The 17976-nt window shown below is 42.1% G+C and overlaps 1 protein-coding gene and 1 pseudogene across 2 annotated transcripts; both read left to right on the forward strand.

The window, feature by feature from the left end:
- Positions 1-6239: 6239 nt before the first annotated feature.
- On the forward strand, positions 6240-6443 carry LOC307104407 (serine palmitoyltransferase small subunit A-like; the record flags this gene model as incomplete). The annotated part of the gene is given in 3 exon segments (XM_079779343.1): positions 6240-6272; positions 6276-6284; positions 6288-6443. Coding segments are annotated over 3 exon segments (198 nt in total).
- An 8936-nt stretch (positions 6444-15379) lies between these two features.
- On the forward strand, positions 15380-17772 carry LOC307104433 (ras-related C3 botulinum toxin substrate 1-like; annotated as a pseudogene). Its single transcript has 2 exons — positions 15380-15436; positions 17212-17772. The product of its transcript is annotated as a ras-related C3 botulinum toxin substrate 1-like (transcript).
- The last annotated feature ends 204 nt before the right edge of the window (positions 17773-17976 follow it).

The following is a 17976-nucleotide window of genomic DNA, read 5'->3' on the forward strand; positions in this document are numbered from 1 at the left end:
CCCCTCACTGGTCAGAGGAGCACAGAGAGTCCTCACACAGGTAGCAGTGCAATTATTAAAACTTTCACCAGTGCAGATCTGGGCCTGTGTCCTGGTGGAAGGGAGTGCACGAGATGATGCAATACATCTGAATGCATGTTACTGGGATCAATTGATGATTTGGGAGAAAGACAATAAACAGCTGAGAGTGATTAATCACCAAATTAAAGTAAAAGTGTTCAAGCTGAGGGCCTCCTCCAGCAATAGTATATTAAAAGATCCTCATCTCTTACAACCAAAAAACAAGAAAATTTTGGGAGAGACCCAGGACTTAATTTAAGAGTAACAGAGCTACAGGAGAGCTTGTATTCTCAACCTGGACACATTTGCTACACCAAGGTCAGGACCCCGACTGTGAAGTAGTAGGAATGAACCTAAAATATTGGGTGAGGACATCTGAGTTGATACATTAAAAAATCTTGAGTCCCCAGATTTTCTTGAGCTCTTTGGGCCTGCAGAAGTGGCCCATTTCTCCCGGTTAAAGGCTAGTGACTGCCGAAACCGGTTTGGCTCAGTGGATAGAGCGTCGGCCTGCGGACTGAAAGGTCCCAGGTTCGATTCCGGTCAAGGGCATGTACCTTGGTTGCGGGCACATCCCCAGTAGGGGGTGTGCAAGAGGTAGCTGATCGATGTTTCTCTCTCATCAATGTTTCTAACTCTCTATCCCTCTCTCTTCCTCTCTGTAAAAAATCAATAAAATATATTACAAAAAAAAAAAAAGGTTAGTGACTAACCTCCCTTTCCTAAGAAATTACAAAGAGACTTCTGCCTCACAAGATTACACACAAAACATCCCATCTCCCAACTCTTGGCCACCAGACCAATAATTGAAATTAAGTCAAAATATTATCCCAGAGAACAAGTATTGGGTCTGTTGACAAAGCAAAGACATTATACCTTAACTAGTGGCCCTGTGCACGAAATTCATGCATATTAAAAGGGGATTAATTAGAGGAAATATTTTAATATTGCTATTTGCCCTTTCTCTATAATAGAAGTATCACAGATGAAAGAAAATTAGTAAAATGTATATGAAAATCTTCCTCCTGTCAGAGTCTGGGGTGTGCTGTGGGATCCAGAGTCAAGTCCCCGCCCACCCACGGTGCCTCAAAATCATGCAAGACCTAGACCCAGCTGGCCTCACCCACATTGGGCAAGATCCAAACCCAGCCAGCCCCACCCTTGTCAAGCCCCACAGGGCGGGAGGGCGCAGCCTCAGGTCCCCCGGCACCAGGGTGGGGGGCACGGCCTGAGATTCCCCCGGCCCAGCACTGGGGCAGGGGGCGTAGCCTGAGGTCCCCCAGCCTGGCGCCAGGGTGGGGAGCACAGCCTGAGGTCCCCTGGCCTGGCAGTGGGGCAGGGGGGCACGGCCCGAGGTGCCCTGTCAAGCCCCACCTGGGAGGGGCTGCAGCCTCAGGTCCCCTGCCCCGGCCCAGCACCTCACAGCCTCAGGTCTCTGCTGATTGCTCTTTAAGGCTCATTATGGGAACTTGGCCTCCACTGTGGGTGCAGACATCTTGTGTTTACGGAAACCCTGCCTCTGCTGTGGGTGCTGCCATCTTTGTGATGGTGTGATGGTCAATTTGCATATTCCCTCTTTATTAGATAGGATAGTGCTGAGGATAGCTCAGAGAAGCTTGGGGAGGTGATAGCCCTCCCTAGATGAATGAAAATGCCAGAAGTACTAAGGTAGTGGAGATGAAATCAAAAGACTCAGAAAAGTGGACATGTTTAAGTGAAATAAGTAAATGGTAAAGATGAATGAATAAACAATAATCATCTGATCTTTTCTTAGTATGGTACATTTACACATGCTGCCAGAATTACCTTTCTAAAACTAAAATCCGATCACTTTACTCCTTAGTACGTACCATATAAATTCAGTTCAATTGTCTTAAATTTATTATTACATATATTTTATGATATATGCCTGACACATATTGGCACTAATAAGTATTTATTGAATCTACTAAGTTTTCAAGACTCACCTCTTCCCTCCACCTTCTCTTCTAAATTCTCTCATTTAAAAGGACAGACACAATGACTTTCCCACCATTCCCCAAATACAACAGCTATCTACAGCCTATCCCTTTATACAAGCTGATCACTCTGTCTCAAACTTTATTTTAACATTCTTTTATTTATTCACCAATAAATATTTATTGCATGCTATGCACACCCTCCCTGCCAACTCCAATTCACTCTTTATGGCATCCTTTCTGAGAAGAAATTTCAGTCTTTCCCAAGCCAAGTGGTGTTCGATGGGCCATGGCACTGTGGACCTTCTCCCCTAGAACTGTCCCCTTTGGATTGCTATTTGTCAGCTTACAAATAAGCCTTTCTCTGATCTTCACTGAGTACCCTCAGGGCAGAAAGATAATCATCTAGCTCAGATCCAGGGAAAGGTGTTTTCCTTTTGTCTGCTTAGTCTCCTTTCAACATTTCTCCTGGTTACAACAATCCTACTTTGGGGGAACTGTTGCCCTTTCCCCCATCTTCCCACTCTACGTGGCTCCAAATGCTAATCACAGTTGAATGTCACAGATGTCACCCATGCCCTTAGTCACAGAGGTGGGCATGTGACCCAGTTCTGCTTAGCACATCATGCTTGATCCAAAGATGGGCATGTGACCCAAGCCAGACCAGTGGAGTCTTTCTCTGAACTCTGAAGGGAGGAGCTCCCTCTTCCTTTTGAAGAAATTAACGTAAAGCAGTCTCTGGCGATGACCTCCTGCTCTCACCACTGCTCTCAGGAAGTGCATTTGAAATAGGAAGTACATGGCCAACCAGCAGAGAGAAGCAAAGTGAGAGCAGACCTAACAACATTGTTTTACTCTCTCAAGTCCCCGAGGCCAGATACACCCCTAGTCATTCAGGTAAATCATCAAAATGAAATGTAAAAAACACTTTCAAAACAGTGTTCACTGTCAAAACTCAATTTAAACATATCAAATTATCCCATAAATTACTATTGAGCCTCTACTATTTCCTAGGCATTCTTTTAGATGCTAGGCTGACACAAGCAAACACCTTACTCTTTTCATAATAGAATGCAATTTTATCATGTTATTTGAAATTAGCACTTACCTCAAAAAAACTAAACAACCTCCTGGGATTTTATTAACTGTATATATTTTAGAGTGATAAACCCAACCCTTTTTTTATTGTATTTATATTCTTGGTTATATAAAAAATGGCATAGATATTGGATCAGTAATGGCATAGATATTGGATCAGCCAACCACTAAACATAATATACCAAATCAGTTCAGGAATAAAAATGTAGCCCGGCTAGTGTGGCTCAGTGGTTGAGCATTGACCTATGAACTGGGAGGTCAAGGTTCGATTCCCAGTCAGGGCATATGCCTGGGTTGCGGGTTTGAACCCCAGTATGGGGCCTGCAGGAGACAGTGAATCAATGATTCTCTCTCACCTTTGATATTTCTATCTGTCCTTTCTTCTCCCTTCCTCTCTGAAATCAATGCACATTTAGGTAGCATACATCTTTGGTCAACTATACTTCAGACTGGGAGGGAAATATTCCTGAACAAGTATGTGAACTTCTAATTTGTAATGAAGGGAGGGATTGAACCCAGCCTAAAAGGATCGGAATTTGAAGGGAGATAATTTCTTATGCTCATTCATTTATTATTCAAAAATCTATATCACGTTCAATTTACTGAACTTGAAAAAGAGAATTTATTAGTTCAGTCTGAAATTGACTTAAAGAAAGTAAAAAGATATGCTCAGCTAATTATGCATACCCTAGAAAGTACTGAAACTATTATTTAGAAACTATAGTGAGGCTGCCCTCTGGGCTTTTCTAAATAAATTGCACTCTGAGACCAAAATTAAAACCAGTAAGTGCAACAGCTACAAAATCAACAAGCAGCAGGTGTGAGGGAGACAAAATATTCTAGGCTGGCACAATTCCAAAGGCCATTTTAATATATGGTCAACTCTTTTTTCTGGCGGTGGACAACCCATTTGAGCACTTTTAGGCAGTGACTAATTCACCCAATTAAGCCTTAGGGCTGGGTGTGGAGTACCAAACAGGAAGAGATCCCTAAGCAGCTCTTTAACAAGAGCAGCTCTTTCCAGGCTCTATGATACCCATCAGTGTTTCTAAGTGTTGAGTTACATATAATATGAATTAATTTTCAGCACAAAAATAGTGGGGAAGGGTTCAGATTTTTTTTTAAATATATTTTTAGTGAGTTCAGAGCGGGAGAGATAGAAACACCAATGATGAGAGAGAATCATTGATTGACTGCCTCTCACATGCCTCCTACTGGGAATCGAACCCACAACCTGGGAATGTGCCCTTGACCGGAATGGAACTTGGGACCCTTCAGTTTTCAGGTCAACACCCTATCAACTGAACCAAACTGGCTAGGGTCAGGAAACTTTTTTTAAATAGTGACATAATAAAGTATATATCCCTCCTATTATTAATCCAGTAATTTCATCTTATCACATCTGAAATTTCAAGAAATGGTAGTATTTTTTATGCCAAGTTTACTGGTTATTAATTCATGACTCATATCAGAAGTAATGCATACTATCCTACCTAATAATAGACAAGTATGCAAATTGACCATACCTCTGACACACCCACAAGCCACGCCCACCATCCAATCTGAGCGAGCATGCAAATTAACCCAAACCAAGATGGCTACAGCCACAGAGAGCAAGGTTTCCTAGGTAACAGAGGAAGCCAAGCTTTCCGCCTGCCCTTGCCAGGCTTAAGCCTCCACTCAAGCCACAAAGTTTCAATTATAGAAGGTAAACAAATTCAAACAGAAATGTTGGCAGAATGGAGCTTGAGAGAGCAGGCCAGGGTTGCTCCTGGCAACAGGGGAAGCAAAGCTTTCTACACACCCTGGCCAGGCCCACCCGCTTAAGGCTACAAAGTTTCAATTATAACCCCAACAGAAATGGCTGCTGGCCTCGGAGGGAGCCCCAGGCTTGGCTCCGCTCCAGGCTACAAAGTTTCAATTGTAGAACGAAAATAAATTCCAGATACTAGGGCCTCCGCTTGGGTTGCCAGGGGGCTTGGCCGGCCTGCAAACCACCACAGGCCCCTCACTCAGGCCGCCCCATGCCCCAAGGGAACCCCACCCTGATCCAGGACACCCTTCAGGGCAAACCAGCTGGCCCCCACCCATGCACCAGGCCTCTATCCTATCTAATAAAAGAGTAATATACAGATTGATCATCACTGCAACACACAATATAGCTGCCCCCATGTGGTCAAAGATCCTGCCCCCATGTGGACACAAGATGACCACCACAAGATGGCCAGCAGGAGGGGGCAGTTGGAAGGCACCTGGCCTGCAAGGGAGGGCAGTTGAGAAGGACCAGGCCTGCAAGGGAGGGCTGTTGGAGGTGATCAACCCTGCAGGAGAGGGCAATTAGGGGTGACCAGGCTGGCAGAGGAGGGAAGTTGGGGGCAAACAGGCTGGCAGCAGAGTGGTTAGGGGGTGATCAGGCTGGCAGGCAGAAGCGGTTAGGGGCAATCAGGAAGGCAGGCAGGCAAGCAGTTGGGAGCCAGCAGTCCTGGATTGTGAGAGGGATGTCCGACACCCCGTTTAGGTCCGATCCTGGTGGGATCGGGCCTAAATGGGGAGTCGGACATCCCTTGAGGGGTCCCATATTGGAGAGGGTACAGGCTGGGCTGAGGGTCAACCCCCCTCCGTGCATGAATTTCGTGCACCGGGCCTCTAGTATTTTAAAAAGAAACAATGGCACCTGCTATGCCAGGAAAATTTAAAAACTAAAGAACAGTTTGGGAAAAAAATCTCAATATCACATTGAAGAAATTTTTATTCTAAGTATATTAGAACAAATATTTGGAGTTCATGTGCTAACATTTCTAGTTCAGAACTTCTTTTCAACTCTTCATATTCAGTCAACAACTTTCTCATTCCAAAAATCTCTAACTTCTCCTAGGCTGCATAATTGTTATTAAAGTACTCAGCTCTCAAAATGCCCAGTGTCCCAAACTTCATATTAGAAAAAAGGGGTGGGAGGCAAAAGACCAAGAGCTTAATTTAATCATTTGAATTTCTCTTTCTTCCTCGTTTAGAAGTGAGAAGTATTTTAAAATGAAGAGGGGGGCCTCCAGGCTGGGGTGATAGGACACAGAAGCCTGCGGTACTGACTGACCTTGGAGTGCAATGCAGAAGGCACAGGCGGGGATGGTGCTGGCATGGGCCTGGAAGCAAATGTCCTGATTCTACTACTAGTACCTGCAGGTCAGGGCGCTCTACACGCTGGAACCCTGGGAATGGACTGTGTTCAATTCCCCTTTACCCATTGTGGGGATGGCACTGTACACAGGGTATGTCTTCATGCCTCAGCACATCACGGCGATATTGCACTACTTTGAAATTGTACAATGACCACGATATGACCAGAAGTGAAAGGTTAGGAAAGAACCACCCTCTGAGGTTGGAATGAGACCTCATCAGATGTCATAAACTACTGGATGTCAACATAACCAACTGGTCTCAGGGAGCTTTCCTCTGGTTGTCCTGCTTCTGCTCTTGCTTCTGTGCCATCTGTTCCCCACACAAATCAGAGTATCTTTGAAAAGTGATCATATCCTTCCCTGAACTGCAGTGAGAGAGAATCCAAACTCCATACCATGGCCATCAATCTCTATATGATCTGGCCCTACCCACCCATATTATTTATCTATGGCTCCATAACAAATTTCCCCAAAACCCAGTAGCTTGAAACAATATTTATTATCTCGAAGTTTCTGTAGATACGTAATCCAAGTGCAGCTTTCCTGGGCCCTCTGCTTCAGGACTCTTCCAAGCTGCACTCAAGCTGTTGGATAGGGCTACTGTCATCTCAGGGCTTGACTGGGGAGGATCCCCTTTGAATCTCATTCACACGGTAGTTGGCAGGATTCAGCTTGTTGAGTGCTGTTGGTCCAGGGACCTCAGTTCTTCACGGGTGATGTAGTCTAAAGGCCACCCCTAGTTCCTTACTACATGGCTATCTCCTTAGGGTAGCTCAGCATTGTGGCTTGCTTCACCAGAGAGAGTAAGTTGAAAAGAGGCAGAGAAGAGAGAAAACAAAAAGGAGGTTGCAGTTTTTTACAACCTAACCTCAGAAGTTGTAACCCTCTGGTTACATATTCCATCACGTTTGCCACATGCTATTTTTTAGAAGTGAGTCGCTAAGTCCAGCCCACACAGGAGGGGAGGGGATGACACAGGGGTGTTAATTGTAAGCGGTAGGAGCATGTCAGAAGCTGCACACCACAGCCACCCTACCTTTATGTCTAAGCCCTCTTACCTTTGTTCTCTAGGTTCCAGACACACTGGCCTGCATCCTGTCTTTTAAATACACTGCCTTTCTCTGCACACACTAGCTGAAATTATTATCACCCTCGAGTCCCTTTCTATCCCATATCCTAGTATTATTATTAGTATTTGGTTAATTCTCACCCAAGGGTTTTTTCCGTTGATTTTTAGAGAGAGTGGGAGGGAGGAAGAAAGGAAGGGAGGGAGGGAGGGAGGGAGGAAGGGAGGGAGAAAGGGAGGGAGGGATGGGGAAGAGAGGAAGAGAGAGAAACATCAATGTGAGAGAGACACATTGATTGGTTGCCTCTGCATGAGGCCCAACCGGAGCTGGGAATCAAACCTGAAATGCTTTGACTCGTAGGGCAATGCTCTAACCACCGAGCACACCAGCTAGGGCCCATATTCTATTTTATTTTGGACTCAGAACCAACTCACCAAAACAATCACTTGATTCTTCTGAGAGGACCCAAAATCAAAACCAATCAAATCAAAACAAACAAATAACAACAAAAACACTTAGGGCTGGCCAGGTTAATGGACAGATAGTAGCATGACTTCCCCAAAGTTGTGAAGCATCAAGTAAATGAAGAGAAACCAGTGCTTTCCATCTACCCTGAAGTTCATGTTGACTTCCACTGTTACCGTGGGCCCTGATTGGACCCTGGGCAGCCATACAGCAAGAAAAGAGAATGTAGCAAATACATTTCAGGACGTTTTTCCCAAATTAAATATCTCCACAAATTAATAAGGTTAATTTGCCACTAACCTCAAATTTTCCTGTTGTCCCCAAAGTACAATCAGTTAAACAGAAAAAAAATGCTGTTCCCTAGAATAGAGGTGTTGACATATGTGCTGCGAGGAGATCATTTTAATCAAAAGAAGTACATCTCTGAGAAACACGCACTCTTAAAAGTTAGGGCAGTGAGGAATCAGGAGTGTTTGGTTAGCTGAGAGAGGGAGTTCTTTGCTTCATGGCAAGTCGGAGCATGCAGAGAAGTCAGAACTGTTTCATAAGATTTGCACAGTGGCTCCTTACAAACTGAAAATACTATTTGGCCAAATCTATGTATTTCCCAAAACAATGACACGGTGACTATAGCACATGCCCCACATCGATAAGGATGTTTTTATTACCCAGGGAGTTGACTTCCCAAAGGTTCAGGTTTCATTTGCAGAATGTGAGACAAGATTTAAATAAGTAAATAAGTATTTGTTTAGATCGTCCTTTTTGAATGTTGGCATGAGAGTGAGGCTGGTTAGGAAGTGTTAATATGCTGCTTGCCATGGTATTACCTGAACTGGGTGACCTGGCCTTGGTCTCGAAGTCCCAAGGCCACAACAAGGTGTATTAATCCTTGGAAAACACAGCCGCAGGATACGCCAGCAGGACTTACAGAACACTGCTGTGAAGCAGCAAGGACTGCTCTAGTTAGTACTTACAGTTTATGTTTCCCAGCCAAGTCTCTTAGGACAAAAAGCAGATGGCATCGCTAGGATCCATCCACCCGCTCAGGCTTTCAAGACAAAGTATTCACAAGACAGTATGAGAACAAACTTCCTCCCTGCCACCTCCCATTATAATGTCAGTCACAAAATTGGTGAGTGACTTCAAAGGAATATTTTTACCAAATCTAAAGACCAAAAACCAAAATAAGGAAAAATTCAAGTTCAAATGATACTTTTTCCTATTTTCTAAAGATAAATTTGTCTTGAAAAAGTGAATCAAACATCTTCAGTTTAAAAACAAAAATTGGACTAAAAAAAAAAAAAGTAGAATAATACACCATGCTCTTTGATGGAAAGGCAAATATCAATTAGGATTTTTCTGAGTTAGCTTATAAATTTAGCTTCATTCAAATAATCATATACTTGGAACTTTTTAATTACATAAACTAAATGGAAAAACAAATAAAAATTTAAAAATAAAACAGCAAAAACTACAAAATTTCTGAAATGATAATGGTGGTCAGGAAGACTAGCCCTTCTCAATGTCAATTGTAAAGCTACAGGTATTACAGACAGTATGGTTCTGTCATATAAACATGCAGATAGATCAACAAAATAGAAACTACAGAAATAAATGTAAAATGTAATATTTGATAAAGTAAGACTTCAAATCAATAAAGAAAAAGTATTCTCCACTGATAAAAGATATGGGGACAACTGGGTAGCCATCTCGGAGGGGTGGGGGGGTAATTATTCCTTACTTCACACAAAAGAAATTCCAGTTTGCCTAGCCAGTGTGGCTCAGTGGTTGAGCATTGACCCATGAACCAAGAGATCACTGGTTCAATTCCCCGTCAGGGCACATACCCAGGGTTGCAGGCTTGATCCCCAATAGGAGGCATACAGAAGGCAGCCAATTTATGATGTTATTCTCTCATCAATGTATCTATCTCTCTATCCCTCTCCCTTTCTCTCTCTCTCTAAAAATCAATAAAAATATTTTTTAAAAAGAAATCCGAGTTTAAGCAAATATTTAAACATGAAAATAAAACATTAAGAACATAATACTGACAAAAATTTAAGTAATTTTCGAGCAGGAAAATTCTTTCTAATATTGATACAAAAATCCAGAAATCAAAAAGTAGGACTTTAAATTTGATGACATTACAAGAGAACATTTCTACATGGTAAATATAGGTATATACGTGTATATCTATATACCATAAATCAAGTCAAAATGCCAAAACAAACTGGGAATAATATTTGCAATTTATGTCAAAAGTGTCTAATTTCTCTAATATCTGGAGCTTCTTGATATTAATAAGAAAACAAACAATAAAATGTTTAGAAACAGAGAAGTCATATAGTAAATGCAAATGTCTCTTGAAAATATAAAAAAATCTTCAAATAATAATTTTAAAATACTAATTAAAACTATAATGAAATTCTATTTTTTTAAATATATATTTTATTGATTTTTACAGAGAGGAAGGGAGAGGGATAGAGAGTTAGAAATATCGATGAGAGAGAAACATCGATTAGCTGCCTCCTGCACACCCCTACTGGGGATGTGCCCGCAACCAAGGTACATGCCCCCTTGACTGGAATCGAACCTGGGACCCTTCAGTCCACAGGCCGACGCTCTATCCACTGAGCCAAACCAGTTAGGGCAAGAAATTCTATTTTTTACCATTATCAGATTGCCAAAGTTCAAACAGGTTGCTGACCCAGGAATTAGATTGCTGCTGGTGGGCATAAGAATGAGTCCAACCTTCATGGAGAGCAATTGGCAATATCCAAATTTAGCATCCCTGATTTAGAATAGAAGTAATTTCCCTTAAGTCTTTCCTTGTTTGCCTAATCTATCAGATCCCACATCCCTATCTAAAATTTAACTTGGTTACTTTTATCTTCAACACTGTAATAGGACTAGCATATATCATCTAAATTCAAAGCAGATAGGTCATTATTGAGATACTAGAGTCCCAATGCATGAAAATTCGTGCAAGGGTAGGCCTTCCTTCCCCCAGCTGCCAGCACCGGCTTTCCTCCTGCATCTGGGACCCGGGCTGCTTCGCTTCACCCCAGCTTAGTCCAGAAGGACGTCCGGAATGATGCCTGAAGGACGTTCAGTCTAATTAGCACATTACCCTTTTATTATTATAGATTCCTTTTCCCAATGAACTCTTTAGAAGGACACTATATAAAAGACAAGAAAAAGGAAAGTAATAGATATTGCTTATTCATTTATTTGGCAGGTATGTATTGAAATTCTAAAGGTCGGGCCAGCGTGGCTCAGTGATTGAGTGTTGACCTATGAACCAGAAGGTCACAGTTCAATTCTAGTCAGGGCACATGCTCAGGTTGCAGGCTCAATCCCTGGTGGAGGGTGTGCAGGAGGCAACTGATCAATGATTCTCTCTCATCATTGATATTTCTAGCTCTCCCTCTTCCTTCCTCTCTGAAATCAATAAAAATCCTATATAATAAAGAGGTAATATGCAAACTGACCATCACTCCAACACACAAGATGGCTGCCCCATGTGGTCAAAGATGGCCGTCCCCATGTGGACACAAGATGGCTGCCACAAGATGGCCAGGAGGGGAGGGCAGTTGGGGGTGACCAGACCAGCAGGGGAGGGCAGTTAAGGATGACCAGACTGGCAGGGGAGGGCAGTTAGGGGCAACCAGGCCTGCAGGGGAGGGCAGTTGGGAGCCACCAGGCCTGCAGGGGAGGGCAGTTGGGGGTGACCAGGCCAGCAGGGGAGGGCAGTTAGGGGTGACCAGGCCGGCAAGGGAAGGCAGTTAGGGGCAATCGGGCCAGCAGGGGAGCAGTTAGGTGTTAATCAAGCCAGCAGGGGAGTGGTTAGGGAGTCATCAGGTTGGCACACAGAAGTGGTAAGGGGCAATCAGGCAGGCAGTCAGGCAAGCAGTTAGGAGCCAGCAGACCCAGATTGTGAGAGGGATGTTCGACTGCCGGTTTAGGCCCAATCCCATAGGGCAGTCCAACATCCCTTGAGGGGTCCCAGATTGGAGAGGGTACAGGCTGGGCTGAGGGACAACCCCCCCCCCCCCGCAGTGCACGAATTTCGTGCACCAGGCCTCTAGTCTATAATAATAAAAGTGTAATATGCTAATTAGACCAGAGAGCCAAATGACCTTCTAGACGTCATTCCAGACATCCTTCCAGACAACCTTCCTAATGAAGCGGCATTGGGGGCTGAGGCAGAGGTGGTTAGGGGTGATCAGGCAGGTAGGCGAGCAGTTAGGGGTGATCAGGCAGGCAGGCAGAGTGGTTAGGGGTGATCAGGCAGGCAGGCAGAATGGTTAGGGGCAATCAGGCAGGCAGTTAGAAGCCAGCGGTCCCAGATTGCGAGAGGGATGTCCCGAGGGGTCCCAGATTGTGAGAGGGTGCAGGCCGGGCTGAGGAACACCCCCCATCCTTGTGCACAAATTTTGTGCCCCGGGCCTCTAGTATATATTTTTTTTTTAAATCCTATTAGGTCTCTTGAGAGCCTGCCGTGTGGCAGGTACTGTTCAAGGATCCATTATTGAAGTACTCACTGATCAGGACAGACATGGTGGAGCTTAAGTCTGATGGGAAAACATGTCATAAATTTTACAATTGAAAAAGATGGCAGTCATTAGCAGGGAACTTCACATAGTCGAGAGTTAGAAAAGTGAAGCTTAAAGAATTTGCCACCCCAAATGGAGCTGGGCAGCGTTGGTGCCCTGGCATGGAGAGGAGCAAGGTTGGAGTGAGGGATAAGATGTTTGTTAGAATACAGGAAAGAAGTCAGTGTACCCGGAGTGTGTGAGAGGGAAGGTGTCGAGAGAAGAGGCTGGAAAGAAAAGCATTAGCCATAAGCCATTGAATCCCTGTCAAGGAATTTGGATTTTATCCTGAGGGCATTGGGAAATCATTAAAGGATTTGAAATAGGAGAGTGATATAATCAGATTTCTAGGATTTGTATTTGTGTGTATTGCTTTGTTGTTTATTTGCAATGCAGAGCATGTGTTTGAGGGGAGAAGGAACAAGGCCAGGAGACCAGGTCTAATACTCCAGAGGAGAGATGCTTGTAACCTGGTCTTGTGTTGTGACAAATGGGACCAGAGAAATGGACAGAAGCAATCTTGGCAAACCTCAAAGCTGATCATGTCACTTCCATGCTTGAAACTCTTCAAACTTTTCTCATTTTTCTTAGGATACAATTTCAAAAATTCTTAACATGGCTTAAAGGTTCTTTTGTGTTCTGCACACACACACACACACACACACACACACACACACACACCTTCTCCTTGCACACTGATACTATCTGCTTTGTATGTGCTAATCTCTTTGGATCTGAGGGTGATCACACATTACCTGCCTAAAAGCTTCAGACAGATCATCACTGTTTGATTCACTGAGTAATGAATGAACGATGTGGATAATTTAAGATATATGGAGAAAGTTAAGTAAGACTTGGAGGGGAGAAGGACATGGGACATCAAGGATGAAACAAAGGCTCTGGTTTGAGTAACCTGTAGCCTAAGGAACATTTGGAGAGGAGGCAGAAAAGATGGTTCAGTTTGGCTTATATTGAGTTTGCGCTGGTTGTAAGTTATCCGAGGGGAGATGCTAAATAGGCAATTGGATCTAAATACTTAGCATATGTCAGATTCTGTGCCAGACACTTTCATATATACTATCTCATGTAATTACTGAAGTCAAATGTAGATTTTAAAAAAAATTAACTGTATCATCTCACTTTAAAGTAGGCTCTACACTAACTGTGTTAATTTGGACTGTGACTAGCCCACAACTATTAATCAGGGGAAATGAGCAATTTATCTTGAAGGAGTTAAAAACTAATGATTTGAATCTCTTCATTTCCAAAATATCCTTATGGCACAACTATGGTAAGACTTAGAAAACGAAAACAAGTATAGAGGAGTTGGTGAATAACTTTATTCTCAAGGAGCAGTTTTAGCCTGTCCTATTATTTTTCATGATTATTTTAATAGCTCATTTTAAATAAGCCCAATAGATGTAAAGAGGAAAATGTCCTGCCAACTTCACCTCCAACAACATTCCTCATTCCATATTACCTTCTATACCAACTTCTATAAAGGTTTCCCCTTTCTGCTTTTGGCAAGGTATTGAAAGCCAAACCTGAGACGTGTTTCTTCTCCCTAGTTTATGTGTCTTATGCATCTTTGTTGTATGTCCAGGTGCAACATAATCATTACAGAATACATTTCCACTGTGTTCTTCAAACCTTCGGACTCCATAACGTCCCCAGCAATAGAACTAAGTTCTTTGCTCCATAATAGTTTAGAACTATGTTTCTCAGAGTTAATCTGTAGCCAAGCACACTGGCATCAACAGGCCTGCATTGTTAAAACACAGGCTTGGGTCCTTGCCCCCAGATCTACTAAGTTAAGTCAGCATTTCTCAAGGTGGCTCCCAGGAATCTGCATTTTTAAAAAGTTGCCCAGGTGCTATTTATTCTCACTAAAATTTGGATGTTGTTGTTGTTGTTGTTGTTGTTAAGTAAAGTAAGTAATTTTCACTTTGCTATCATAAATAGTTATGGGATACCTCCTCACAGAGAAGTAATATACCAGAACTAGAAATAAATCAAATAAATATTTGAATCCTCAAGTAAAAATAAGAAACTGTTAGAAAATGCTGCATTTTAAAGGTTTTAAAAGATTTTATCCACCGACTGCTGCTACTAGAGTAATTGTTAGAGAACTGAGCTGCAAATGTTTTACACAGAACTACTAAATACCAGATAAGTAGTCACTGATTACAAAAACAACAACAACAAACTAATTGAAGGGGTTACTTTATAATTACATGTTTTATTGAGAGGAGGGAAGATTCACATTACAGAGTAATTCCTGGTTATGAGGATTTTGTTTTTAGATTTTGTTTTCTGTTTTACTTATTTGTTTGACTTTTGGTAAGTGCTTTGCAAAGAAGTTTCCTAAAAGAAATGGAAAACTTGACTCACTGAATTAAACTCTCAATTTTTGCCCACAAACCTTCATGCAGTATCTGTATCATTACACATACAGATTGTATGTACATATGTACATATATTTAAATATATATAGGGGCATTTCAGTATAGTTAAAACTCTTATATTTTCCAAGACAAATAAATACTATTGTTTGAAAGCTACTAACTAGACAAATGGAGGTACAGGAGATTAGATCTCTACTTAATCTATATTTCCTACATTTTAAAAAAAGGAAAAAAAATCAGTTCTATGAACTTTTTTCACTCATAAAGCTGCTTTTTTAAAAATCACATTCTAAAAGCTTAATTTTTAAGTACTTTTCTTTTGCAAAACAAATAGAAATTTCTATTATCCATCAATTAAACATAAGTAAGAAATAACATTGAACAGAAGAGAGATACATATTATGCATGCAAGGAAAATTAAAACTTAGTATGTTGGGGGGGGGGGTGTACTTTGATGTACAAAAGAACTATTGTTAATGTGGGACAAAACCTTCCCAGTATGGAACAGAGATAAAAAGGAGGGAGTTTCTAGCAGATCAAGGTCAACCGAGATCCATGAATAACATAAATGCTATTAATCTAGCACTGAATGAATTGCGGGAGTTCAGCAGGGTATGGTTATGTGGCAGAGTTCGTGGCAGGAGTGTTTTATGTCACTTTCTATTAGATAATGAGTATATTCATCAAGATTCCCTAAATACTATCCAAACTGGCATAGAAGAAGCTTTAAGGAGCTTGAGAGAGAACAAATCAAAGGACTACATCTAAGGCTCAGAAAGGTAATAGGGATGTTTAAACAGTGCAGCAAGTCTAGATATTCGCAGGCATCCATACAATCTCACTCTGCAGGAAATGGCGTGAGAAAGGATTTCTTAGTTGGATGGCTAGCAGCTTATTATATATAATGTTGCCTCCCTCATTATGTCCTAGGTCAGTGGTCGGCAAACTCATTAGTCAACAGAGCCAAATATCAACAGTACAACGATAGAAATTTCTTTTGAGAACCAAATTTTTTAAACTTAAACTTCTTCTAACACCACTTCTTCAAAATAGACTCTCCCAGGCCGTGGTATTTTGTGGAAGAGCCACACTCAAGGGGCCCAAGAGCCGCATGTGGCTCACGAGCCGCAGTTTGCCAACCACGGTCCTAGGTTAATAGTTAGAAGACATGCAGACAGCAATACCTTAAGAGATCATATAATGGGAAACATGGAATTCTTTTCCTCTTATGAGTACTTTCAAATGCAAAATAGTTGCTTCTCCTTTCTTCAGGGAAACTCAATATAAAATCATTAAGTTTCATTCTTTATTTTTTCAGATTCAAATCTACTTAAATGCTTGGGATCCCTTTCATCTAAGAAGCTGGGAAAATTAAAAAGACATGGAAAGAAAAAAGAACGAAGAAGAAATCAGACTTGTAACTGGTGGTACTACAAAACAAAATAGGAGAAAACAAAGGAAAGAGAAATAAGAAGACAGAATGTAAGGAAATAGTCCTCCCCAGGTGGCTCATCTGGTTGGAGCGTCATCCTGTACATCAAAGGTTGCAGGTTTGATCCTGGTCAGGGCACATAACAAGATGCAGTTCAATCCCTGGTGGGGACGCTTAATGGGGGCAACTGATTGGTGTTTCTCTCTCACATCAATGTTTCTCTCTTCCTCTCTCTCTAAAAACATATAAAAACATCTCCTTGGGTGAGGATTAAAAAAATAAGTAGGGAAATAAATATATGATGTAAAGATAAATTTTTTAAAGAAGACCACAAAGTAATTCACTTTTAGCTGATAGATTGGATTTCCATCAGCCCAATAAAGCATAAAATCTTACTTAAATGCATTGAAAACGCATAAAGAGCAAGCACCCGAACATCTTAATTTGATTGTAGCTGGCAACACGTACTACACACCTACCACTTGGACCCTATTTCAATTTTATGCGTTTATTATTCAACAAACATTAAATGCCTTAAATATGTCTGCAGTGAACAAGACAAACATAATTCCTGCCATCATAAAGCTTATGGTTTTAAGAGTTACTTTGGTGGCAGCTGCCTGTGCACCAGAGCCTGCTGCTTCTCACCTCAGCGCCCGCTGCCTGCGCTGCAGCCGGCGAGCAGCCCAGATGCAGGCCATCAAGTGTGTGGTGGTGGGCCTGGCTGGCATAGCTCAGTGGTTGAGCATCAACCGATGAACCAGAACAGCACGGTTCAATTCCCGGTCAGGGCATATGCATATGCCTGGGTTGCAGACTTGATCCCCAGTGTGCGGTATGCAGGAGACAGCCAATCAATGATGTTTCTATCTTTCTCCCCCTCTCCCTTCCTCTCTGAAATCAACAAAAAATATATTTAAAATAAATAAATATACTTTAAAAATGGGGGGGAAAGTGTGTGGTGGTGGGAGACAGCTGTAGGTAACACTTGCCTACTGATCAATTATACAACCAATGCATTTCCTGAATATATTCTTGGAGAATAAATCCCCACTGCCTTTCACAACTATTCTGCCAATGTTATGGTAAATAGAAAACCCCTGTATTTGCGTTTATGGGATATTGCTGGACAAGAAGATTATGACAGAGTACGTCCCCTATTTTACCCACAGACAGATGTATTTTTAATTTGCTTTTCTCTTGTGAGTCCTGTGTCATTTGAAAACATTCCTACAAAGTGGTATCCTGAAGTGTGACACCATTGTGCCAACACTCCCATCATCCTGGTGGGGACTACGCTTGATCTTAGGGGTGCGAAAGACACAAATGAGAAACTGAAGGAGAAGAAGTTGACACCCATCACCTATTCGCAGGGCTTAGCCATGGCTAAGGAGATGGGTGCTGCAAAGTACCTGGAGTACTCGGCTCTCACACTGCGAGGCCTCAAGACAGTGTTCGAGCTGTTCTCTGCCCACCTCCCATCAGGAAGAGGAAGAGAAAATGCCTGCTGTTGTAAATGTCTGGGCCCCTCTCCCCTGCTGCCCTGTCCCCTTGTGCACTTTGCTCAAAAAAGGTAGAGCCTTTGCACTCAATGCTATGTTGTTACAGATTAGGTTTTCTATAAAGCCATTTTGAACCAATCAAGTAACTTTTAGGTTCTATTTATTTAAAGTGTAAGAGGTCAAACTTTCACATTCTATTAAAATCTAGTCATAAACTG

This window comes from Cnephaeus nilssonii (assembly GCF_951640355.1).
Source record: "Cnephaeus nilssonii genome assembly, chromosome: 8".
Lineage (NCBI taxonomy): Eukaryota > Metazoa > Chordata > Mammalia > Chiroptera > Vespertilionidae > Cnephaeus > Cnephaeus nilssonii.